The following is a 26,186-nucleotide window of genomic DNA, read 5'->3' as shown; positions in this document are numbered from 1 at the left end:
CTTCGTTGTGAATTACAACCACCACTTAAGCTGTTTATGTGTTGGGATGATTCTACTATAGAATAATAACGATATTTCATATTGTCTGTGAAGGCAACAAATAATGTGACGCAGACGTTTTGACCTGGCTGCCCAGTGCATATTTTACAATTTTGCGTCATATTAAGCTTACTTTGTCGAACGCTTTCGAATATATAATCATTTTAACAATGATTAGCTTTATTAGGATGCCCATGTAACAATATAAAACCAAGAGTGACTGCGCATGCGTAGTGAATAAGCGGAAGCCGTATGTGCGCCAGGCGGAACCTGTAACGTCCTTTCTGCTCCCGGACTGCCATCATGGTGAGCTCGCCGTGAGAGTTTTAGCATTTCAATGTCGAATTTCTTGTTATATATGTCATTGTTTTGGAACAACAAAGAGTCATGTGTATTTCTAACACACTCATACGCATATCTGTTAAGTGTTTGATATGGGTATGCAGGTTTATTTTAAGTTTTAACGCTTTGTAAGATGTCGGCTACTGCTCGTACTACAACGTGGTCCATCGGGCTAAGAAGGCCGAGAACTGCTCGGTTAAGCGAACACATTTCACTTGTTTTGTCCGCAGAACAAATGCTTTTATCCTACGTTTACAACGTTTTTCAATTTAAAAACGTGTTATACATTCTGCTCAATATAGTCCCACGGCACACACTTAGCAGAATCATTAGCTAGTCGAATGTTATAAGCTGCTGTTGTACAGTGCAATGCTACAATGCTTCGGGTAAAGTTAACGTTAGTTCATCAGCCTCCAAACGTACACTGGTTGTCGCAGGAATAGTTTATTGTGTGTACGCTTTAGTTGGCTAAAACTGTACTGTACCAAACTGTCCACTTACAATACAGACCGCCTTCTTTTCAATGCTAGGCCTTTCTGATGTGCAGCTCTCTGGTGTCTTCTCAGGTGTTTAAACGCTTCGTTGAGATCGGCCGTGTTGCCTACATCTCTTTCGGACCCCATGCTGGCAAGCTGGTGGCCATCGTAGATGTCATCGACCAAAATAGGGTGAGCGTTCTGTAGAACAGTGGATGGATCAGTGTTTTTGACCTCACCTTTCGCCTTGTTGATCTAAATTGTTTCGCATGCTCTGTGCTTTTTAGGCTCTTGTTGATGGTCCCTGCACAGGCGTGAAGAGGCAATCCATGCCCTTCAAGTGCATGCAGCTTACAGACTATGTTATCAAAGTCCCTCACAGGTAAACGGAAACACTGGTCAGATTCTTAATAGTAAAATGAGTGTGGAAGATTTGATTGCAATCATCATTCTAATCCAAATGAACATACCTAAGGATGTATACTGCTTGATTGCAAATTTGATTGTTTTACTCCTACATTTAGTGCTTTTATGAAGTGAAACATGCATATTGCAGTGAAGATTTATTGTCTTTTTTTTTTTTTTTTTTTTTTTTTAAATAAAAGACAACCACCCATGATGTACTTACCAGTTCTACCAGGCTACATATGTTAATCTATTTTAAAACATACATATTTTTTTGATATTTTCTGTCATTAATAAGGTCAACCCAGCTTACCAAAATTAAAAGTACAGTCACAGCATTTCACAGGGTGGTCTATCATTGTAGTCAAGTAAATATGTGTCCACGCTGTACTGCAAATATGCACATAAGTGCATCCAGTGTGACCCCCTGGAATTCAATGTCTTGTATTAACTGTCATCACATCACCTTACACATGGCCAACTTTGAAGGGCCTTATAAAGCCAACATTTAATGATGATGCCTCTAGAATGAGTACTGACTGTATGTAATGGTTTACAGTGCCCGCCAGAAGTTTGTGAGGAGAGCCTGGGAAAAGGCTGAAGTCAATCAGAAGTGGGCACAAAGCAGCTGGGCCAAGAAGATCGAAGCAAGACAGAAGGTAAAGGCTATGTTTCAGTTTCTGGAGAGATTAGAATGTTTGATAAATTCAGTGTTTCCTTTAGGATTGTTTTAGCAGTGTTTTTAGTTACTATATAGGCGAACTTTGATCTTGACATATAGGCTAAGCATTCTGTAGCAAATAACAATAAACCCACTATTAATTACATTATCTTAATGCAGTGTAACTACTTCAGCATGTAAATAATGCACCTAAAATACAAACGTTCTCTGATATGCACTCTTAACAATGCAGCCCTATTTCTGATACCGTGGGGGGCAGAAATGTTGCCGTGGGGGGCTGCCACGGTCAAATCAACATAGAGGAAACACTGAAATAAATATATATGTGTGTGTATATATCTGTCTATCACTCACTCATCACATAATGTCAGGAGTAGCAGTTTAATTGTCCTGTTGGATTTCTTGGCTTCTATAGCATAGATTATTCCGTTAAGAGGTGTTACCATTTCTAACTGGCAGTATAGTTTGTTTTTAATCCATATTTGGTTTTACTGTTTGAATTTGGATGTGAATGCAGTTAAACTATTAGTTTGTAAACTGGAGGTACAATTTACATACCATCCATGACTCTTAAAGCCTAGGAATTTGCTAATGGGTAAATGAAGACATTGGCTTCCATCTCACCCGAGGCAGTTGTCTGAGCAGCTGGGTGGTATTCAGGATATGAAGATGTTTTGATGGTGTGCCGGTTAAGAAAATCCAAAACCTGACCGGTGCAGTGGTGGCTAGTGCCTAATGGATTCATTTCATTGCCACGTCATGCAACATGCAATACTGCACATGCTGCTCATGCATCAAGACAAAATGCCATGTGTACCAACATGGTAAACAACTGCAGGGCACCCTCCAGGAAACTGGTCGATTTAATCCAGTAGTTGGTGTACAATCTTCATCCAGCTTGTATACATCACCCTAGTGCTTCTTTATTTACCATAAAGAATGTTTGTTTGAAGATCACTGTTAACGACTGAGTTGAGCCGGACCGATCCGGTTGTTGTCTTGTTTGTGATCATTAAGATAGTAATTGATGGTGTAAATGTATGATCCACCCTGTGTGAAATACAGTCTGCCTTAAACTGAAGGTAAAGGTTGTATTTCATAAATCGGTTTCTATTGATGATTGATGGGGTAGTATTTGTATTGAGGAGACCGCCCACATCCCCCTCAACAGCTGTGGGAAACTCTGGATTGTTTAACACACTTTTACCACTTACCACACTTTTTACCATTGGAAGGGTGTTGAATGTAAATGGAGCACAGCTACTGTTCACTCCACCAATGAACATGTCCATCCTTCCTAAAACTGAATTCTGGTGCGTGCGCTAAGGTGATTCTTAAGAAAACCGGTTGTATCCCTGACCTTTTCTTTTTTGGTAATCTTTGCAGAGGGCCCAAATGTCTGACTTTGACCGCTACAAGGTGATGAAGGCCAAGAGGATGGTAAGTGCAACAGTCAACACAAATCACCACATTTAGGCAGAGTTGATTCATGCAAAACCAGTGGGCCAGCAAAACATGTTTTAATCCTGGATGTTGGTACAAACAAATGAGGGGAAAACATTTTGATTTTGAGCACACATGTCACAACTGTCCTTTGTACATTTCTATGCCTTATTTATTTATTTATTCATTCATTCATTCCTTCCTTCCTTCCTTCCTTCCTTCCTTCCTTCCTTATTGATGATGTTCATATAATATGTATTACTTAAAGATTTCCACTTGTATGAGATGGGTGAGCATATTTGGTTTAGTGAGGCCAGCTCTCAAATATACCCTGACTATTATCCGCCTTGCTGTGTGATGCTGGCCTTGTTGTACTGCTGTTGGATACAGCTCCGTCAAATGTAATCAGTGTAACCAGCCTTTTCATAAATGGCTGACTAAACTAAAATGAATGATTGGTCAGTTAATTGTGCCAGTGCCTTAACAATAATAATGCCACTTCAGTTTTAAGTGTCAATTAGTTTAAAGTGTAGCAATCCTACAGCAGTCGTTAAGTATTTTTAATGAATGCACTCATAATTTCTGTCTCTGCAGAGAAACAAGATCATCAAGCATGAGGTGAAGAAGCTCCAGAAGGAGGCAGCAAAGAAGTGAACAGTTCTCACAAAATAAATGCCCTGCTCAATTGTTCATCCGTGTCTTCTCTTCTTTGCCCACTTGCGTAAACATGCAAGGGCTCAGTTAGAGATGTTTTCGTTTATGAGTAAACGATGGGCTGGTAAATTTCAATTTCCGACGCGTAACATTTTATGGAAACCTACAATTTACCATAATGTGTAGGGTGCTGGTGAATGTACTCTTGAACTGAACACATGATGCAATTTGCACTAAATATTTTTTGATGAGCGGCTGTATTTTGTGGCACATTTGGTCAGTTAACACTATAGTACAAGCCATTTCAGGCCAAGTTAAGTCTATTTAAAATTTGTATGAGAATTGATGTATCCACTTGTTTTGCGGAAGACTGAATGTAGTCTGAAGCTTTGTTTTGTCCAGCAGTGTAGTGCATATCTGTAGAGCTTCTTGTTAAAACATGTTTTTGTGAGGTAGCATGCTTCTCATACAGACAACACTGATTCAGTTGCCAGTTGAACAGTCATGAAACCAAAGGATGTTCTAAAAGCATCCACTTAAAATTCACTCACTTAAACACATAGCAACAGTAGTTTAGGAACGGAGTTATAATCTTAACCCACCCAACTTCCCTATGTTTTCACCCATTTATGTAGTATGAAATTTTACAGAGGTGTAGTTTTCTTATTTAGAGCTGTGCCAAATTCTATCAGTTTTGTTAAATATTTTAATGTTTGGGACAGTTTTCTCCTGTGTTAGTGTTGCTGTTTTTGCTTTTAAGGGAATAGAAACGAGTTTCTAAGCTGATGACCTGTTCATCACTGGTTCAGATCTACTTTACATTTGACCTTGTAGGTGTTTTTTTTAACCTAAATACTGACGTGTTTAGGACCTTTACTCTTCCTAATCTGGTCTTGGCCTAGGACTTAATTTGATCCAAATTGATTCACGACAGGAAAGTAAATCGTTTGATTTGAAATAGGATGGGAAATTCATATAAAGTGAAACGTTGGACAAAATAATATTCTATTGTTGTGTTGGAACCCTTTTCTCAAACATCCACTAGATGGCAGTTGCAGCTAATGTTGGATTTTGACCTCTTTGTCTCTTTTTATTTAAAAGGAACAGATAAATCTTACTTTTCTAATTTAATTGGTGTCGCTCACCACTCATCAATGGCCTTGACTTGTTACCTATGATCATTGAAAACAAATCTTATTACAGAGCTTTTGCAGCCCAGTCCTGGCTGAGATGAATTAGCATAGTAGGAGATCCTGTCCCCAGCTAAACAGGCTCTCCTTCAATTCCCAGAGAGGAGCTTGCAAATATTACATAACCACACACTTGAACATTGTCCAGCTAGTTCAGATTAGAGAACAGGGACACATAACAGTTAATGCCAACACACCAACCCTCTCACACACACCAAGCGTTGGATTCCTCCCTGACAGCCCAAGAAATGTGGCGGAGGAAGGAGGGGGTGTTGAAGGAGGCCCGAGGAGGGCCAACTCAATAGGTAAGATAACAGCTGATAATTACCTCCATTATTCTTCTGTATCCTGACTGAGCCATATATCTATTTCACAGTTTATGTTGCGTTTAAATATCTTAAATTATGTGAACATGGGTCAAGTAAAGATAAATAAAGTACATTCTGTGTTATTATGAGGCCTGTCAAACACGCTTTTCTCTGAGCGTAGTTCTGACGTCAGTGATGAATGGTAGCTGCGGATGCACAGTGAGTGAGCTGTCATTCAGTAGTAATGACACTGGAAAACAGGCCAATTGTCCTTCAAAATAAAATAATACATAAAGAGTGCCCATTTTATATAATGTAGGGCAGCATAAAAAGTGCAGCCGATTTCAATGTTTTTTGAAAAAATGAATACATAGGCTTTGAGGCCATTGCAAGTTATTCACAGTTTTAGAGTTATTTCTTTGCCTTAGCAATTCTCATTTTTATATAATTTCCATAGTAAATACTATTTCATATCATATTTAAATATCTCTTTTCCTGTAAGAAAGTTGTGATTTAGCATAAAAACTCGACAGTGTATTTATCTAATCAAATGTGATTTGTTGTTGAAAGCTTGTAGTATTTGAAGATCAAAATGATTTAAACATACTGCCTAGTGGTTGATTTTCTGTTAAGGAAGTTATTTAAAACTCCCAAAAGGTATAAATAAGTGAGGAAAGAAGCTGAAAGCCAAAGCAAAAGGTGACATGCTTATCAAATTAAAAAAAATCACGTTTTACATCTCAAAACGTTACTAAAAGATTTATTTCATAGCTTAACTATTGAACTAGAACTAATAAAGGACATGCTTTTATTTTGAAAACCAAACGTCCTGTGGTATCCTGCTACCAGTGTTTTTGACGCAGCTGAATTAAGAGCAAGTGGAGAGAGGGGGAGAGAAAGACGGAGGTTGAGTTGAAGACAGTGGGACAGACTCTACACACGGATTCACTGGAATAATCGTTGGCCGGTCTTCTGTTAGTCGGTACCGAGTGTTAAACTGCCGGAGGATATCAGCCCGGTTAAACCACGCAGCTCACCGCGCGTCGCCCCGCACACATCCGCAGCTTGAAAGGGAACAGATAGGACGGCTGGCGCTGCTTCAGATTCCTCTGTGGTAAGTAGGACTGGTGAAGCGCATGCAGGCTGATGGTGTGGGGCCCCCCTGTAGTAGTATGTGTCAAGTTTAGCTTGGCTCCTTTGGATATTGGGGGGACTTTTTTCTTTAATGCGTATCCTTCGAAGCGCGTGTTAGCATGCTGTCCGTGTCTTCACAGCTCTCATGTGTGTGCTATTGGCGCAGGCTGGTCTGCGCTGTTGTGTTATTGTGGATGCAGCCAACAGGCATGTTGACAGTAGAGGGGGGTTGGAAGGGTCCCATATGGACAGTAGCACCTATGCAGTGATAATAACTGATCTGTGTAGAATGGTCAGCACAGCCCTTTGATATTCCACTTAGTTGACAGTAGTGAAATATTTACCATACATATGATGCTACTATAATTCTATTATATGATCCAACTATAGGGACTTGGAAGTGTTCCTGTGGTACTGTGTAGTTTACAGTGACCTCTCATAGGTATCTTTATTATAGTCTTACAAGATAATGTAGTGTCTTTTTCAGTACTAAATAAATGTTATGTTCTATGCATATGACAGTCTTATTAAAAGCTGCCTATATTCAGTGTGTGAAAATAAAAAGTACTGAGTCCAACAGAATAACACACTACGTTGTTCCTATATTATTTCTGTAGGGATTTACCATATTTATATAGCACCTAATGTCACAACCACTCCTGTGGTGTCCCTATAATATTCCCTCCAGTGTATATATTTCTGTCATATTGTATACGAGTAGAAGTGGTTCCCAACCTGGGTACAGTGATCCCTGGAAGGGGTTGCAAGTACATTCTGAGGGTCCATGAGAGTATTAGGATAGGACAGCAGGAAAAAAAACACATTTCTGCTACTTAAAATGATAATTTTTTTCTAAGCTAATCTTTAGTTTTTACTCTGTAATTTAAGGCTTATATATACATAAAAATATCTATGTCTTCGGTTGAACTGGTAACAAAATAGTATTAGTGGTGTTTTGCAGACAGTTTGGTACCACTGTATTATTGTCCTTAACATCTACCAGATCTCTGTACCAGTATTACATCTTAAATTGCTTACCATCTGCAGTGTGTCAACATCTTTGCTTGTAAACAGACTTTAACAACTTTGACACATTAATATCTTAATCAAGGTTGTATTTTGGACCAGGAAACTGATTCCAGTTAACCAGAGACTTGATAAACCCCAATTCTTATCTTGAATCTGGGCAATGAGAGTGGAGCAGATCCTATATAACAGGTCCTTGACCTCATATGCGTGAGTTTGGGTGCACGCATGCACACTACTACCTTGTAAATCATCGAACAGTTACATAACCGACCACAAAGCGTACACGACTGGTACACTGCTGAACTGTTTGTTTACATGGACATCAAGTGCATTTTCTTAACTTGCAATGTCAACCATCTTTAAACCAATCAAGTGATTAAAAACACACGCTTGAGGTAAGAGGTCCGGATTTAGACTAGCAGATCCTGGTTTGACCCAGGCCAACACAACAGCTCACCACCCGACAGCCCACGTTGATCTCCCCTAACCTGTCCTGACGTGTGTGTGTGTGTGTGTGTGTGTGTGTGTGTGTGTGTGTGTGTGTGTGTGTGTGTGTGTGTGTGTGTGTGTGTGTGTGTGTGTGTGTGTGTGTGTGTGTGTGTGTGTGTGTGTGTGTGTGTGTGTGTGTGTGTGTGTGTGTGTGTGTGTGTGTGTGAGACACAGAGCAGAGACAGATAGAGATGTCATCCTCCTATTATAAGAACAATGACTCACTGACTCTTTTCTCACAGGTACAATCCTCAAACTGAGGATCACATAAAAAGCCCGAAGAACTTTTTAGTCTTTCAAAGTTTCATTTTGAGCAACCACAGATTGCCAGTGGGTTAGAGACGTTTTCATTTTTTCATCTTACTGTATCTAGTTATGTTGATAGGCGTGTTCCCTGGCAACAGTTATGCCTGATTGATTGCCAGTTATCTCTGTGGATCCAGGTGAGTGGGACACACCTAGACGAGGATCACCACCCAGAAATGTTCCTCTTTGCCTGTTCATTGTGTGTTTTCTGCCGTGTCTGTGCTCTTGGCACGCAGGTAGATTCCTGGAGGAGGAATGGCGTGCCTCCCCTGGAGGCGTTGTTTCATAATCAGGGCTGTGAAGCAACACGCTGTATTCTGGTGAACAGAGCGGAGGGTCAGAAATGTGAGCGCAGTGGTATGTGAGCTGAATTAGTGTAGAATAGTAGAGTTTTGTCATCCTTGAGGGGCAGAACATATCAAATGACAGATTCATTATGAAGAATTTCTAAATATAGTCAAAAAAATAGTCAATAACTGATAAGTAGATTAACAGAATATTAGTCTGCCATAGTTTTGATGAATACATTAATTATTTGAATCATTTAATCAAGAAAAAAATAAATATTTTCTGGTTCCAGCTTCTCAGATGTAAGGATTTTCTGCTTTTCTCTGTTTAATTTCTTTAATTGAATGTCTTTGGGTTTTGGACTGTTCCTCTAACAAAACAAAACATTTAAAGGCATCACCTTGGGGTTTTAAGAACTTGTTTATTACTCTCTTTTTTGACATTTCATACACTAAACAATTAATTTGAATGAAATAATATAAAAAATGAATCATAATACAAATATTGGTTAGTTGAACCTACCTTTCTTGTATTTTCCCTTTATCAAAGCTGCGTTACAGACCCCTGGTAAGGCTTAGTGTATAAATTAAAGTAAGAAATGTCTCGTCGAAACTTACATGAGTTAATTGTATATGCAAGAGGACTCCGAGTCAAACTTTACTCTTATCCAATGCCAGTGATTGTCCCCAATTATCCATATAGAAAATTGAGTCATCAGTATATTTGATGATGCAGGCCATGTGTTGGGTGGTACACTTCTGGGTCTGGGACTACTAGTTTTAAGTTTTAATTTAGCTTTTTGGTTTTGTAGTAAATGAAGATTGGAAACCTTTTTGATTTCACAATCATAACAGATTTTATTGTTAAATGATATGCTTATATGCACCCAGATGTCAGTTATAGTCACTCTAGCAGCGTGGGGTTGGCAACGTCATTTTAATTTTAATTCATCCAATATTTTGGTTATGAACAAATGCCTGCAAAACGGGCAACATTCCCATCAGCGTTTGCTGTACCTTTGTTCAGTGCTAATAACCAAATGTTAAAAAGATAAACTAAGATGGTGAACTTTGCAAACATTATACCTGCTAACCATCTGCATGTTAACATGACATGACAGTGTCATTGTGAGCATGTTCGCACGCTGACAGCAGAGCTGTAGAGTCTTAGTTTAATTAACTCTTTGTTTCCACTATTATAACTCATCCAATTATAAAATAGACACTAACATGCAGAGAATGTGGCCTTGAGGATCCCAGATCATCAGACAGGTTCATGACTCAGGGTTCAGCAGGATTTCCTCCAAAGCAGTGACTCAATTCATTGTAGAGATTCATTGAAGGGTTATATTGTCACTATGAATGGGTGAATTTTGATTCCCTCTCTCTCTCTTGTACCATTTTCACCCTAAGATCAAAAGAAGATGGGATTGAAGTGAGCACGTGGCAGCGTAGCAGGACAAAGCTCTGTGAATATTTGCCGCTGCCATCCAGCAGGGGATCTTATCATCAAATCACTGAAACTACCTCGAGAAACCTGCAGCTGGTCCAAAATTCACCCCAACCAAGTTCCACCTAACTTCAGCCTACGCAGGAGGAGATGGAGAACTGACTGGAGACCAGAAGGCAGCTCCTCCGTCCGCGTCCACCAGCAGCGATGGCGGGGCTCAAGCGTCATCACGACGGGAAGATCGCCGGGCTGTATGACCTGGACAAGACGCTGGGCCGTGGACACTTTGCTGTAGTCAAACTGGCCCGACACGTATTCACTGGGGAAAAGGTACGCTTGCCCATTTCTGTACATGCAAGTGCAAAGCGTAAGTGCCAGTGATTTGCCTCACCCTTTTAGAGACAGACATACCAAAGAAGGGTGATGAGTAACACTTAGATATTTGAGAAATGTCTCATACGTGAGATGCGTGGATAGATTTGCCAACGTATTGTGTTGATCTTGGCTTTTGTGAATGTTTTACCATCACATGATGTTCTCAGTGGCATTCCTAGAGGCGTTACCCACCTGACGAAGACCAAAACACTAAATACTTGTAATGTTTCTGTTTGATAACCATTGCAACATCTTTAGTATCGGCTCTACACATCAGCAGTTAGCTGCTTCAGTCGGAAAGTATCAATAACCTCTACAGTATGCAAAAGCTGCTGCTGGTAGTTGTAGACTGGGACAGATGTATGTCATCAGTTCTGTATTTGACATTATGTTGCTCCTCTAGGTAGCAGTGAAGGTGATAGATAAGACTAAGCTGGACCCGGTGGCGCGGGGCCACCTTTTCCAGGAGGTGCGCTGCATGAAGATGGTGCAGCACCCCAACGTGGTGCGCCTGTACGAGGTCATCGACACGGCCACCAAGCTCTACCTCATCCTAGAGCTGGGAGACGGAGGAGACATGTACGACTGCATCATGAAGCACGACGGAGGCCTCACTGAAGAGGTGAGTTACCTGACTTGGGGACTCGCTACCATCTCCAGGGGTTGCTCGAAAAAAAGCAAGAGAAAGGAGCTCAGTAAAGTATCATGTCCATATTTATTCTCCTGGGAAAGAATAAGAATAACTGAAGTTCAAGTCTCCAGGGGCAGGATGTAGATGTAGCTCTTTTTTTATTTTAGTTTAGACTATTTTGTGGGAATGCAGTGAAGGGCACTTCAAAGGTAGTTAGAAGCTCACCAATGCATTGCGCATACCGATTCTTTCAAGTTAATCAATTACACACTCCAGGAGACAACTGTGTGACATTGAAAGCTCTAACAGTATAAGTTCAGCAGGGAAAAAGGGATGAGGCTTTCTCAAACTCTGCAATGGTAGCAGTGGCTTTGATGCGGTAGCCAATAAGCAGGTTTGAAGATGGTTTTGCGGTAAAATAAGTTGAAATAAGAGTTGGCATCTTTGGTGAGATTTGTGCATGTCATACTGCAGAGAAAAAATTTAGAAATTGAAAATTCTTTGAAATGAAATTCCTTCATTTTTTCCCCCAACTTAAACAAAGATAACATTTAAAGGTGCCGTAGGTAGGATTGCGAAGATCCAGGACTTTGAACATCGACAACTTCTCAGTCCCTCCCCCCTTTCTGCTAAAGCCCAAAACGGTCTTCTAAGCCCCTCCCCCCACATGGGAGAATGAATGTGTGTGCATGAGCAGTGATACTGTTCTACTGGAACATAGGGTCAGTTTCAGCAAATATGACAGAAAGTTAGTTTTACCTACTGCACCTTTTAAGGAGGCACGCTTAAATAGTTTTCATGTACAGAGTTAGATAAAAACAATGATACCACTCTCATTTCTGTCCATTAAGTATAGAGCGAGAGAGCCAGAAGATGGTTAGCGTAGCTTAGCATAAAAACTGGAGACAGGGAGGAGACGGCTAGTCTGGTTTTGATCTTCTCATCTCTCACCAAGAAAGCAAATCCAAAATGTTAAACTACTGCTTTAAAGAGCCCACAAAGGCATTGCCGAGATACATTACTATTGCTTGCTACCATTCCTGTCTCTCCTCTCCAAGGTGGCCAAGTGTTACTTTGCCCAAATTGTCCACGCCATCTCCTACTGTCACCGGCTGCACGTGGTGCACAGGGACCTGAAGCCAGAGAACGTGGTGTTCTTCGAGAAGCAGGGGGTCGTCAAGCTCACCGACTTCGGCTTCAGCAACCGCTTTCAGCCCGGGAAAACACTGAACACCTCCTGCGGCTCATTGGCCTACTCCGCTCCTGAAATACTGCTGGGGGACGAGTATGACGCTCCTGCTGTGGGTGAGTCTAAAGAGCTGGCAGAGAGTGAGTTCTATGTAGATATCTATGCTGATTCATCAAAAGTTAGGTAGTTATTACAGCTTTTACTGTCTCAGTCCGTAGTCCAGTGTGCGTTGCCAGCAACAGGACATGGTACACACTGCCTATCAGCCTGGTTAACTGATGCTTTCACATTCACACACACTCTGTGCAGATGTGACCTACTCATGGCTATGAATACACCTTGAATATATTGTAAATGGCCTATAGTACTTTGGATGGGCCCTGCAGACAACTTAGGCAGCGTTATCAGCCAGCTGATAGAAGGACGAGATCTGCTCAAAGATCAGCTCTTGTTAGTGTACCGGGCAGCTTGCAAATTAGACTACAACTTTATCCACAGAATTGCAGACCTACACCTGCAGTTTATTTTTGTCTGCGGTTGACGTTCATTGTCATGGCCTGTCTGTGTATAATACAATCTGATATCAAATCAGGCTGAAATTGGTTTCCTCAGCACTCTCAAGCAGCCTCACCCCGAACGCCACTGCCACCACCACCCCTCCGCCTCTCCACCTCTCCCATCGATAGTGGTACCGATTCTTGCTGAGCCACAGCTTAGATATTCAATCAAAAATGTAATGGAAAAGAAATGAAACAGAGGCGTGCAGATTCCGAGGGGTGAAAGAATGGTCGAGGGGGGGAAAAAAACGGCAGAGAGAAACAGGAGCGAAAGAGACAGGGCGAGAAAAAGCATCAGTAGTCTTTCTGTTTATCCAGAGGCCACTGCGTCAGAGCAAGAGAGAAGCATTTTCTATTTTTTTTTCTGTCTGCCTTCGCTCTGTCTCAGTCTCTTTTGCAGGCCAAGCAGATAAGCTGCTCCCAAATATTGAAAGTGTAGTAATAATAGTAATTTAACTGCATGCGGGTTTTTTTGGGGGATGATCGTGTGAGTAGCTGGATATGTGTGGCCTGTAAAAGCCTGTCTGAGACTCAGATGACGTGTGTGTGTGTGTGTGTGTGTGTGTGTGTGTGTGTGTGTGTGTGTGTGTGTGTGTGTGTGTGTGTGTGTGTGTGTGTGTGTGTGTGTGTGTGTGTGTGTGTGTGTGTGTGTGTGTGTGTGGTCTAGTTTTTTTTGTAGTGAGTATACTGTGATTTTTCCCTCCTAGCCTCATTTTCGCCCGTGTCCCAGAGCAACAACTCCATACATCTTTTTTTTTTTTTTTTTAACTCTACAGCATGAAGAATCAGCCTCATCTGGCTCATTTTTGGTTTCTGTTTCTGTAACGTAACCGTCTGCTGCAGTGCCCCCCGAAGCTGCAGTAGCTTCAGGGCCAGGCTTACGAAAATAATGAGAGTGTAGTTTGAGTTGGCTTTCATTTCATATCTACTTTAGTGATTCACATTAGTTAATTTCATGTTTGCACAGAGAAGGACCGTCAAGCAACAGCGTTGATGTTCCTAGGTGACTCGCAACACAGACGGGGTCTTTCCTACTTTCCTAGTGGGTATATGGCGTACACAGTACCTGCGTATCACGTACACTGCACCACTGAGTGTGTGTTCTGTCCTCTGGAGTGTTCATACTGCCTGTGCGCTTTTGTTCATTCAGCCGAGTTGATGATGATGTTTTGATTGCGGGGATTATCCAGCCAGCCGGTATGTAACATTGCGTGATTCTATCAGCGGCAGCAGTTTGATGTGGAACACAGGCTGAATGGAGGCCAGAAGTCCCGATTTACGGGGTTTCGAGGTAACCTGGCCTGGGATTACACTGCTGCCAAGGTCTACCTGTCGACAGCCAGTAGGGTGCTGAGTTTTGCAGGTGACGTGCCAGGTGGCGGCCAGCCCGGTTTGTTGCAGAGATAAAGAGGCTGTCTCAAGTTGAGCCTGTTTGGAGTTTGTTGCTCTTTAAGTGCTGAAAATAATATAAGATGGAAAGTAATCCCAAATAGAGAGGGGGGGGTGTTGCACCAGTAGTCAGTCATACAGATGGAGCCAATTAGCAGGCACAAAGTGCAAAATAAAGCAGAAAAAAAGGTTTCAAGTGCGTCTACCAACAAATCATTCTCTCACACGCTTGGGTAGACCTGTCATAGTTCCCAAGGTGTGAAACAGTGTGTGAATAAAAAGAAGTTGGAGGATAGAATAATATGTGAAATGTGTTCTTGTGCAAAAAAAATTAGAATGAAATCACAAGTTTAACATTATTAAGAGCAATGAAAAGATGTCTGCCTCCTTTTGCCCTCTGATGTTATGCAGTGTGTGGACTCTCTCCTTTTTCGTCTCCAGTAAATGGAAAGTTAAATATAGATTTCTGTTTCCTCACCAAGAAGCACAAGCTGCACTAAAAAAACATTAACTTACCTGATAGCAATTACAAAGACCATATCCTGGTCACATATCTGTGCATAATGAATATGCACAAGTGGTAGGACTTTGTAGAAAAAGACGTTGCATAAAGATCAGCAGGACAGGATGCTGAACTTGCCCCCCAAGACAAGGAAGTGCTTGTGGGTTATCTCAGGGAAAACCATAGGTGTTAAAATGTGACACGGGGCAGCACAAAGGGATGTTTACACTCCCAGCTGTCGCCAATAAGTAGCCGGCATCGTTAGCTCAAGTGATGCTAGTGTGCAGTGACGCGAAAGGTGTCATCATCAAGAGATGTTGTCCGCCATCTGGTTTATAAATAAAGTTATCGAGGAAGGAAGTTTGGCGGACAGCTGACGCAAGTAATGAGGGAGCGGGGTCACGGTTGCTAGGATACGTTGGCTAGGGGGATGGTGGTGGGGACTGCAGCAGCGTTTGCTCCCTTCATCAGCAGTACGAGACGCTCCTTCGCAGCCTCAGAGCAATAAATACTCGCCACCCACAGTAAACGGGCACATTTACCAGATTGCAATCTCCAGCGTATCCTGGCAAACTGCAGTGATTTGAAGACATATCAGTGGGGATGTTGGGGAGGATAACCCCACTTAGTTTACTCAGTTTACCACCTTTTTTTGTGTGCAGAATAAGTCTTTAATATATCAAACGGATGCAAGCTACTGTACATAAATGCAGGGTCTGTTCAAGGTAGTAATAGATATGATAAGTTATCTGCTTCGCTGGAAGTGAAGTAATTTAACATTTCTGGTTTTAATAGTCATATGAAGAACTGATGGCACAGAAAGCGTCATCAACACAATGTATTTAAGAGAAAAAGTCACACAGTTACTTTGTTTGGTTCGAATAGTGATCACTGCAATCACTAATATTATATAGTCAAATGATTCTGTGTAATGTTAAAGTGGTGGCTCATGGCGACAACGCCACAGAGAATAATCATTCAACTCTGCAGTTCACCTCACCTTTACGTAGCATTACATTAGCATCTTTGAGCTCATTGTTTTGGTTTTACGGCTGCAGCTGTACTGTTGTGGTGGGCAGCTGGTAGTTAAGTTTTTGATAGACCCGTACGCCACACGTTTACTGCCCAGAACCAAATGGCAGACAGCGGCAAAATCGGCAACCAGCTGGCCAGAATCACATCTCCTAATGAATGCGTTTGTTGCTTTGTCTGCTGAATGTGTCTAGTTCATAAGGTGATATGTCGGTGTTGTGTTTCCAGCTTTTAACGCTGCCCCAAAGTAGCCAAAAAAAGATCAATAAATGCAACTTTAAAAATGAGGAAAGATATTGTAAATCAACTGACTTTTGCTGATACTCATGCTGCTCGCAAAGAAGAAGAAATGCTTTAACTGCTACTTTTTTTTACTTACAGACTGCATTACTTCACTTAAACCTACGTTGTGTAATTTTTTGAGTTGATTCTTAGCAAAAAAAAAGCCTTTGTTCTTTCACAAATATGTGCTCATTCATGTGTAATTACTTCCACCAACTAATCAAAGTATTCTCGTAAGCGCAGAATCTGCCATTCAGAATACATATGAGCGAGTCGCTCCAATTACAGCAGCCATGTAGCGCCTCCATCTTTAAAATCCATTAGCCAAAGAGGGACATAGCTCCGCCTTTTACACTCAGTGGCACCGTGACGAATGCCAGGCGGAGATTACTCGCCAGGGAAGTGAAAATGAGAATTAAAACGACAACGCGACAGGCAAAGCAACAAGACCAAAGTTAACATTGGAGTGGCTAGAACAGCTGTGTGTAAACAATGGAGATACTAAGAGCTAATTTCGGGTTCGGGCCACCGCAGGATGGGAGGGGCTAGAAAGTAATATTCAGTTGGTTGTCATATACAATTTCACCGCTAGATGGGAGAAATTCTTACACATTGTAGCTTTAAAGCCCAAAATCTTGCAATCTTTTTTTTTTTTTTTTAAAGTCTTTGTGGAAAAAAAGGGGTCAACACACTGAATGCTTTTCTGTCACTGTCTCTTTGCTCGTAGTCAGTGTACAACTGCAGAATGTGTGTCAGTGGACCATCCCGCTGACCAGAGCGCCAGCAAACGCCCGGAGCCAAAAGTTGCTCCTTTCAACACATAAACGGATAATCGGACCAAGAGAACTGTTCCATGAAATTAGCATTTGTCTGAAGCTTTGAGGGATGAACACGTTAACCCATTTTCCCAGGACTGTACGTTTGTGTGGGAGTGCATGCATGTGTGTGTGAGCATGACACCGGCGGCAGTGCAGAGCCTCATCCTTGGTTAGACAGATGTGTCCTAACCCAGTACATATTTATGGAAATGGCTCTGATCGAATATGATTCATGCTTTATTTGAGATGGGGGGGGGAGCAGCTCTTGTTATTTTATATCTAGGTCACTAAGCAGAAAGGACATTTTTTTTTGGTCTGTCATCCTTAATCTTTTTTTAGTTCCTGAGGCCATCCACTTTAAACAAATTCACACTTAGTTTGCATATTATGTGCACCAAAGGGTCATTGGTATGAGCATACGCCATTCTCTCTGTGTCTCTGCAGATATCTGGAGTCTGGGGGTGATCCTCTTCATGCTGGTCTGCGGTCAGCCCCCCTTCCAGGAGACCAACGACAGCGAGACGCTCACTATGATCATGGACTGCAAATACACAGTGCCGCCACACATCTCCCATGCATGCCGAGAGTGAGTAACACGCACGCGCACATACCCGCACAGATGGGACGGAGTACTCTGCAGGCGCTGCATATTTCATGTTCATAGATGTGTGAACGAAAAGAGAGGAGCGGCCTCGCTTCTGCTCCTCGTTGTCCTGCTTCACTCGGCGCTGCAGTCTGTCCGCTCCACCAGAGATGCTGTGTTAAGTGTATCTAATGCACCCTTTAAAATCGGCCCTCTATTTTTAACATTGTGAGGGTTTAACGATGCGTCAGAGCAGAGCAAGGCAAAATAGGTGCTGAATACAATTTGAATGGCTGTAGCTTTGAAACCACATTGTTTTTGGACATGACTTTATTAGTTTTTTAATTATTTAATGACATGCTGATTCATGTGTTTGTTTGTTTGATACTTAAACAAGTTGCCCATGCATGTGGTCTTCAAGAAACAGCACATCGTCCTGTTTGGTGAGCGTGATTTAGCCAGTGAAGTTAGTTACACTACCCCTTGCTGGACTGCAAAAACAAATAGTAAAGGTGGATAGCTTGTTTACAGGATAATCCCAGGTAGGGTTTGACTGATTTTGGGTTTTAAAGGCAAACACTGATAACGGTGCTGTGGGATATCAGCTGCAGAGGTGAGTTTTGTACTGCTATCTAATTTCTTTGTATTTAACCATTTGCCATGCCAGAGGAGTTTGGTATTGGTGGATTACACCAAGAGCATGTTATTGAATAAAGTGCGTTGTATCCCTTTGGTTGGAGGTAGAAGGCACTGAATATCCATTAATAGATTTTTGACTGGCATCAGCTGCTTCATTCATGTGTCACAATCACTGGTTCGTTTATCAGCTATGTAGCTACCAGCTAACATATGTTAACATCCAATAATATACATGCTATGTAGGTACTGCATGGCCATTGTAATAATCTCTGGTTTGTTGAAACTTGGGTCTTGTATCCTTTTTCAAAGGCATTTTGCGGCCCCTATTTTTATCAGTGATAATAACATTGTCTTCAACAGTGGGGCGAGAAACGTGAGCATTCAGATGATCGGACAGGTTGTAAACAAGCCAACAGTTGGGCCAGTTTATCAAATCCATTTCATTTGGAGGTGAAACGAAAGTGAGCATATCACAATGTTGTACATTTCACAGGAAAACTGTATTCTTAAACTTAGTACGGCAAGTACAGTGGGTCAAAGTTTCCACAGAAGTTGGTCTGTAAACTGTGATGGATGTTTACAGCGGACAGTTTGGGTAATCATTTTACCATTAACCTTTATTTCCTCTTCCAGATAAGTTTGCCTAACCTTGGTGTTTATTTAAAACGGTCTAATGCCAGCTCATAGACATAATTATCCCAGATACTACGGGAATATTGGTGTGTATCCAAACACAGCTGGAGTAGTGACCAGATGTTTCTGTTGTCCCTCCTTCCAGCCTTATAGCCCGTATGCTGCAGAGGGACCCCAAGAAACGAGCGACCCTAGAGGAGATCGGGGCCCACAAATGGCTTCAAGGTGTCGACCCCTCCCCAGCCACCAAGCTGTCCACCCCTCTGGTGTCCCATCGCAGCCTGTCGGAGGAGGAGCACGGCTTCATCATCCAGCGTATGGTGCTGGGGGCCATCACAGACCGAGACACCATAACTGAGTATGTTTCCCTCTATCTCTCACACACACACACACACACACACACACAAAAACATGCAGCTGGGTTTGGTGCTGATCTGCATTGTTGAAATGTGGGTGTGTGCGCTTGTGTACTTGTGTGTGTGTTTTGTAATTCAAAGTGATTTGTCCCTCCATCTTCTCAGGGCTCTGGAGTCAAATCAGTACAACCACATCACAGCTACATACTACCTGCTGGCTGAGAGGATGCTAAGAGAGAGGCAAGAGAAGGAGCAGCACAGCCAGACACGATCACCCAGCCCCAGCAAGGCCCAGTTCAGGTACACACACACACACACACACACACACACACACACACACACACACACACACATTCCTCGAGATGGACAGAGTGCTGCCTCTGCAGTGCTGTGTCCTGTCAGTTTCTAAAAGACAAGTTTGACAGCAGATGGAGAGAAGGAGCCTGTTTTTTTTCTCAGCACAGAATGACAGACGGACTGATAATAGAAGAGAGTTTGCATATCAGCAACATTATCAGGGATGTGCTGCCAAAAATATCTTGAAGTAAACAGCTCATATTTTTTTCCTTATTGAGAAAGTGGAATTTAAAGAAAATGTAAGAGATTCAAGAATATTTATGAAACAGGTTAGTTGGGTTGGCTCTTTAGCATTAACCGCTAGATATCTGGTTGGCATTTCGCAACTAAATGGCAACATTTAAAAATATGATAATAGGATATTAACTTTCTGCTCTGTAGTCTGCGACACTGACCATGCTACCTTTCTTTTGGTTCATGTCTCATACACCAAGCAAGACTGCTTGCTAATCTATAATTAGCCAATCAGTTGCTATTATTTTGCCTATCTCATCTGGTTAAGTGTGTTTGCACCATGCTAATTCATTGGTTTTTCATTCAGTGGACAACTAAAGCATGTACAGTACGTATTTCATGTAAAATATGGCCATTCATTATTCTGAAGTTTGATTGTGGGATGGATCTTAAATGATATGTGTATAGTATATTAATATATTATGTTTATAGTATATTTGAATTAGAAATGTACAATTGACAATTTGTTCCTTTTAGGTTGAGTTCCACTATGTGCTGTAAATATTTTTTGCCAATACAATGTGTTCATTGGTGTTATTAATTTTGTACAGAAGCAGGTTTCCCCTGCCTGTATGCTAAGCTAGGAGGCCTCACTCCTGCTCCTTTACTTGATGACACAAGAGTGGTTACAGTATCACTCTTGCAAAGAAAGCAAATAAGCATATTTCCCAAAATGTTGTACTTTTCCTTTTTTGTTTTCGTTTGCAGCAAATAATGTAAATACATACATACCAGTATTGCTCATTCTGTTCAACCTGCTAAACCTTGTTTTCTCTGTGTGTTTCACCCTTCACAGGCAGTCCTGGCCCACCAGAGTGGATGTTAACCAGGATGTCAGTGATGGCTTGGGGGGTCCGACTATCTCCCACCCCGGGGGGCCACAGTCACCCGCCCGCAGTGCTGAGAGCCTCCATAAAGGCCCCAGACCCAAAACAGCTCTGCTGGACCTCAGCCAGCGGCAGGAGCACCACAGCCCAGCATCCAGCCAGCAGCAGTCTGCACGACAGAACCAGGAGAGGGGGCTCAGGAAGCCCCACTCCAACCCCCTCAGGCTGGGCTCTCTGACCTCAGCGGGCCCTTGCAAAACTCGTAGTCCCAGTCTTTTCAGCGTGGAGGAGGATGAGGAAGAAGAGGGGGAGGAAGACACAGGTTTATCCGCTTCTGCACTACCTGCTCAGGTGGTGCTTCGTTGCAAAGCCTCTTCCTCATCATCTACGTCTTCTTCTGGTAATCGGCTGACGTCCCGTATGAGCGCTCCGGTTCTTAATCAGATTCACGAGGAGGATAAAGAGGATGAGGAAGAGGAGGAGAGGAGGGAGCTGCATGGATTCGGCCCACCCAAACCCAGCCTCAGCCTCAATCTGAACTCTAGAATACCATCGCCGCCAACACTCGTACCCTCACCTAGCACTGCTGGTCTAACAGCACCGGTTGCCGCTTTCACCCCCAGCTCAGAGACTAGTGACGATGAGACAGAAAGTCACCATGAACCAGATACGGCAACTGTAGGTGGACAAGGGGATGAGAGAGAAGGGAGGAAAGAGCATGGAGAGAAAAGGGGGTCAGGGCAGGGCAGTCCCTCCAGCTCTGCCAGTCCTGGATCAGGTTCGTGCCAAGGCAAGGGCACAGCCAAAGCTGCCAGCGGCCTGGTGGAAAGCTTAAAGCTGATGAGCCTGTGCCTGAGCTCGCAGTTCCACAACCTGACGGGTGGGGGAGGGGGAGGTGGCGGCAGCAGCGGTGCCGTTGTTGCGGGGGACACCCAGGACCATCCCATGTGGAGGATGTGCATGGGCGGCTCCACCGGTAGCCTGGATAAGGTCTCACTACTGGGTGGCCCCTCACCCAGGGGGAACCCGTACCACCACCACCCCTCGCTCGGAGACGCGCTGGCAGACCCGCTGCTGGAGGGCCCCTGCACGGCCACGCTGAGGCTGGGAGAGCTGGACCTGGCCAGGGAGAACCACAGGAACATGAAGAACCGCGTTCTGCAGATGCCTCTGAGCGACAAGACTCTGTCCGTCAACATCCACCGGAGCCCCAAGGAGGGTCTGCTCTGTACTCCCACCCCACACAGCTGCTGCCAGGTCATCTAGAGCCCCTCCACACTCCTCCGTGCTCATCTATACATCCCTTCTCATCTTGCTTTTGTTTTTAAGTCATGTCACCACTGGCCCATGAGTTCACATTACGCTTTGCAATTGATGCCGTTTCCTATAATTCAGCACTTAACGGTGGATAACTGGGAGAACGTCCAAATGCCTACTTTGCACATTTACAGACGCAAAAAGTCTCCATGGAGGAGACTGGGTGCCATGCCAAGTATGTGAAGCACTTTCAGCCGATTAAACGGGACACTAACGGAACATTTTAACCCGCTGGTGTGTTTAAATAAGAGACATTGAGTATGGAAATGGACACAGGAGGTGCTCACATCCCTGCTCTCACACACTTCTATACACTGTATGTACACATTTTGTGCACATCCACAGGCACACCTATATCACTCCCATAAGCCGATAAAAGGGAAGGCTAATGAGTTTTAGTATCATGTTACATATCGTCTTTTGTTGTACTTGATGCTGTTTTTTTTTAATACCATTATTTTTAAAGATTTAAATTTGTACTGTTTTTTGTTTTTTTTTATTCTGACTGAATGAGTTAATGCCTGTGTTTTCATTCCAGTAAGTACAAAGAATGGGGTGAAAATGGACAGCAGCACATAAGTATGATGGTGGCACACAGTATTTTGTAGTCTATCACCGTTTTATTTTTCTATCTCGAACATGTCTCCACAGACTCTGAAAGAAAAGGCACACTCACTTGTCAAGTCTCTGCGCGGTTACATGGCAGAGTTTGTACATATGTGAATAACCTCCTAACAGTACTCTGTACCTGTAGTATTGACCGTAAAGTTGTATTGCAGTAGAACCCTGAATACTAGATCCTTATACACCCATTATTCGTCACTCCTACTGGATATTCAAGGTTTTCGGTTGAACCCAGAGCTAGAAATGTGTTTGATGGCAGGATAAAGAACATTGAAATTAAACTAAATTATTGTACAAGTAAAGGCAGCTCTTTAAATTCAAAGAGACTGACTTCTAGGTGTAACCGAAACCATGTACATCCCGTAGCTGTCCAGGATCACGGTAGCCACTGTTGTAGCGTATTCCAGGACAAAAACAACAAAGGGGTTTCAACTGAACATAACACTGCCCCTTCCAAGTATCGGTCTGTGTAACTGGATGTGTGACCCACCCCTAGTGGAATATATAACTTGACAGTGCATGTGTTTTGCTGTAGCAACCTTATTCCTAATCACTAAGGTCAATCCAACTGCTGTATCTACCTGAGTAACATTCAAATGGTCACTTTACTGTAGCCTCACAGCAATACCAGCGACTGCAAAATGTACAACATAAATGGATGAATAAATCTGTCTTGAGCATATTGTACTGTATGTATATGATAGAGATCTATTAAAATAAAATGATGTGAAAGGAGTCTGTTTCTTGACTTTTTTTTTGAGAGAAAGTTGTGAAAGCGCACCTTCATTTTCTTTTACCAATCCACCTTTCATAGGTTTCGGGACAGTAGGGTGAGGTATTTAATGAACACTAAAATGAAATCTGTTGTGAAGCCATATTGCCAGAGTTAATAAATATGAGCCAATCAGAGTGATTTATTTTTTTTACAAATATCTGTCTTTTTGGAGATTAAATGAACATTTACTACATTGCCGTATAGGGTCTATTCAGCACACTGAGGTCATGTCTGAGTTAATATGTATAGGAATTTGGAGTATATAAGAAATTAAAAGATTACATAGGGTTTTGTAGAACTGATCCTGAATCTTAAAATGTGAAGAAAGAAGATAAAAGATTTAGTATTTACTACTATAATTATGTACATACCTGGCAGTGTAGAGACTGCTTACAAAAAAGTGACATACCATCCTCCTGCCGAAACCAGTATTTGTCAGTCATCTGTGATATGTGTAAACAGAAAAAAAGAGGGATTATCGCTACGGAGGAGCGGAATGGGCCTGTGTGCAGGACAAATTCTCCCATTGTGATTATTTTCCTGAACGGTCTGGAAGCTTTCCTCCGAACACAGCAGAGAGTTGTAATCTCGACAACATCTGGGCTACTGTTTCACATCAGCCAGCTGGGAGGAAATTAGATCAGACCAGATGAGCCCATACTGTACCTAAGCGAGTGACCCACACACACACACACACACACACACACACACGATGCAGGTGACAAGGTTGCCATGTGCGATTCAAAAAGTGAATGGACCACTGAGGATAGTGTGTCAGAAAGAAGATGATGTCATGTGTGTGAGCCGAGGCACATGCTGGAATCAAATTGTATACCCACAGAAAAATCGCTGCCACCTGATCTCGCTCTCTCTACCTCTCTCTGTACATCTCTATTAGTTTGTTTAATAGTTTCATTAGTTTTACAATATATACCAAATATGTTGAACATGTTTCACCTTTCAAAGGTTTAGGCAGCTATGTGAGTCCAGATACGTTTCTGTGGTTTCTACATTGGATGCTGTGTGGTATTAAGGGCATTCATCTGGCAGACAGCCAGGGAAACACCATCTACAGACACTACCATCACAGCAGCAGACAGATTATCTGGTTCTGGCATGTCAGTGTGCATTAACAGTAGAGGTTTATTCAACTTAATCCTTAACTGACATTTGAACTGATGCAAAACAGTATTTTATTTTCCTTAAATGTGTATTAAAACTGCAATATTATCCTCTGAAATGTAGTAGTGGAAGCATAAGTACCTCCAAATTGCACCTAAAGCTACACTAATCATTTGAAAAGCCCTCTTTTCTTAGAGTAGCTCTTCTTCTTTAATCCAGCACATGTGCTTTCTGACAGCAGTAATATCATTATTATCATTGCACCATTATTGCAGTTGGGTCCTGAGAATTATGTGAAATATGTATGTCCCTGTTTTTACGTTGTATGTTCTCTATGTGGTAGGGTGTGTCTGTCAGCGGAACATTTAATCTCAAGGCCGAACTCCTGTCACCAGGCTGTCGACGGAGCTGCTGATAAAACTGCTTTAAGGAACAAAGCCCCCCCCCACACACACACACACACACACACACACACACACCTCTTAGATTAACTACAGCCTGCTGAGACACTACACACCTCCATTATTTTAAAACATGCCCAACCAGCACACACGCACACACAGTTGGTCTCAGTACACAGACACTGTTTGGTCTTCTGATGGAATTTTTTCTTACCTGACATTGAAAAGTGTGTGTGATGCTCTCTTGATGTGTGTGTGTGTACATTTGATTTTACTGTACTGTTTTACTGTAGGCTTGTTCAGAGTTTTACTGAAACTGTGTTTGCCCATCTCACACAATGTGAAACCAAAAACTGCCAGGGGGAGAGAGGGAGAGAGAGAGAGAGAGAGAGAGAGAGAGAGAGAGAGAGAGAGAGAGAGAAGGTAGAGTCAATTAAAGGGAAATTTTCATTAGCTGTGACAGCCTGGGAAAAGGCAAACAGGAGAAGGAGGGTATAAAAAGAAACAATTATTACAGACATTACATGGAAGACAACAGAAGCCATGGTAATTTAAAAACTCAAAAATCAAATGATATGACCTGGAATAGAAGGAGCAGACAGCAGCAGGGAAAACAAAAGGAAAAGCATGTGAAGAAGAAAAAAATTTGAATTGACAATAGAGAGGTATTACTTATTTCAAGGACATCAGTGGGGGACTTCCTCACAAGCAAAGTCCTTTGGGTTGTAAAGGACATCTGCTTTTAATGATCTTAGATATGAGAATAGCCTTTTGGATGTTACCGAAGCATGTTTTTTATAAGAGCCCATCGAGACTCCTAAACTGTGAGGCAGAAATTCTGGCATGAAAGCTCTTTGTTTCTGAAGTAATTAACAATTATAGCCAGTGGCCTTTTTTTTCAAATTAGGTAAAAAGCCTAGAGGTTGACAATAAACAGTCACTGTGTCACGATTTCAGCAGGTGGACCCAAATGCAAGACTCTTCCAGTCAGGAGTGCAGAACAAACACACTTTATTGTGTCACAACAACTACAAACTAATAACTACAGTAGAAATACACAGACCAATAAACAGAAAGACAGGGGATTGGACAAGACAGTAACGAGCAACAGGTGAGAACAGAACTGGAGGGACACTAACAAGAGAGGAAGTGCAGACCATATACGGGGAAGGGCGGAGACAAAGACAGATGACAGACAGGTAACAACAGAACACAGCAACAAGCACAGATAACAAAATACACAAAAAGGCAACAAGAGTGGCACAAAGGCAAGCAGTCTCAGCCGGATCCTGACACGCTGTTTGGTTTT

General features: G+C 42.3%; 2 protein-coding genes across 4 annotated transcripts; both read left to right on the top strand.

Annotated features, from left to right (window-relative positions):
• Positions 1 to 243: 243 nt before the first annotated feature.
• rpl14 (ribosomal protein L14) lies at positions 244 to 4,077 on the top strand. Its single transcript, XM_028598391.1, has 6 exons — positions 244 to 345; positions 948 to 1,049; positions 1,145 to 1,239; positions 1,822 to 1,921; positions 3,331 to 3,384; positions 3,982 to 4,077. The coding sequence occupies exons 1-6, from the start codon at positions 343 to 345 to the stop codon at positions 4,039 to 4,041; spliced, it is 414 nt and encodes a 137-aa protein (XP_028454192.1). The 5' UTR covers positions 244 to 342; the 3' UTR covers positions 4,042 to 4,077.
• A 1,397-nt stretch (positions 4,078 to 5,474) lies between these two features.
• Positions 5,475 to 22,958, top strand: LOC114568682 (SNF-related serine/threonine-protein kinase). Of its 3 annotated transcripts, XM_028598313.1 has the most exons (9): positions 6,368 to 6,653; positions 8,734 to 8,854; positions 10,198 to 10,564; positions 11,013 to 11,231; positions 12,299 to 12,545; positions 17,454 to 17,595; positions 19,010 to 19,222; positions 19,386 to 19,520; positions 20,608 to 22,958. In XM_028598313.1, exons 3-9 carry the CDS (start codon positions 10,442 to 10,444, stop codon positions 21,902 to 21,904), a joined length of 2,376 nt encoding a protein of 791 aa, XP_028454114.1. In that variant the 5' UTR covers positions 6,368 to 6,653; positions 8,734 to 8,854; positions 10,198 to 10,441; the 3' UTR covers positions 21,905 to 22,958. The 3 variants fall into 3 exon arrangements, with proteins under 3 accessions (XP_028454115.1, XP_028454114.1, XP_028454113.1); XM_028598314.1 differs by lacking the exons at positions 6,368 to 6,653; positions 8,734 to 8,854 and adding an exon at positions 5,475 to 5,536; XM_028598312.1 differs by lacking the exon at positions 8,734 to 8,854.
• The last annotated feature ends 3,228 nt before the right edge of the window (positions 22,959 to 26,186 follow it).

This window comes from Perca flavescens, chromosome 14, assembly GCF_004354835.1.
Source record: "Perca flavescens isolate YP-PL-M2 chromosome 14, PFLA_1.0, whole genome shotgun sequence".
In the NCBI taxonomy this organism is placed as follows: Eukaryota; Metazoa; Chordata; class Actinopteri; order Perciformes; family Percidae; genus Perca; species Perca flavescens.
Note: the sequence above shows the minus strand (reverse complement) of the source record. Positions and strands in the feature narration are given on the sequence as shown.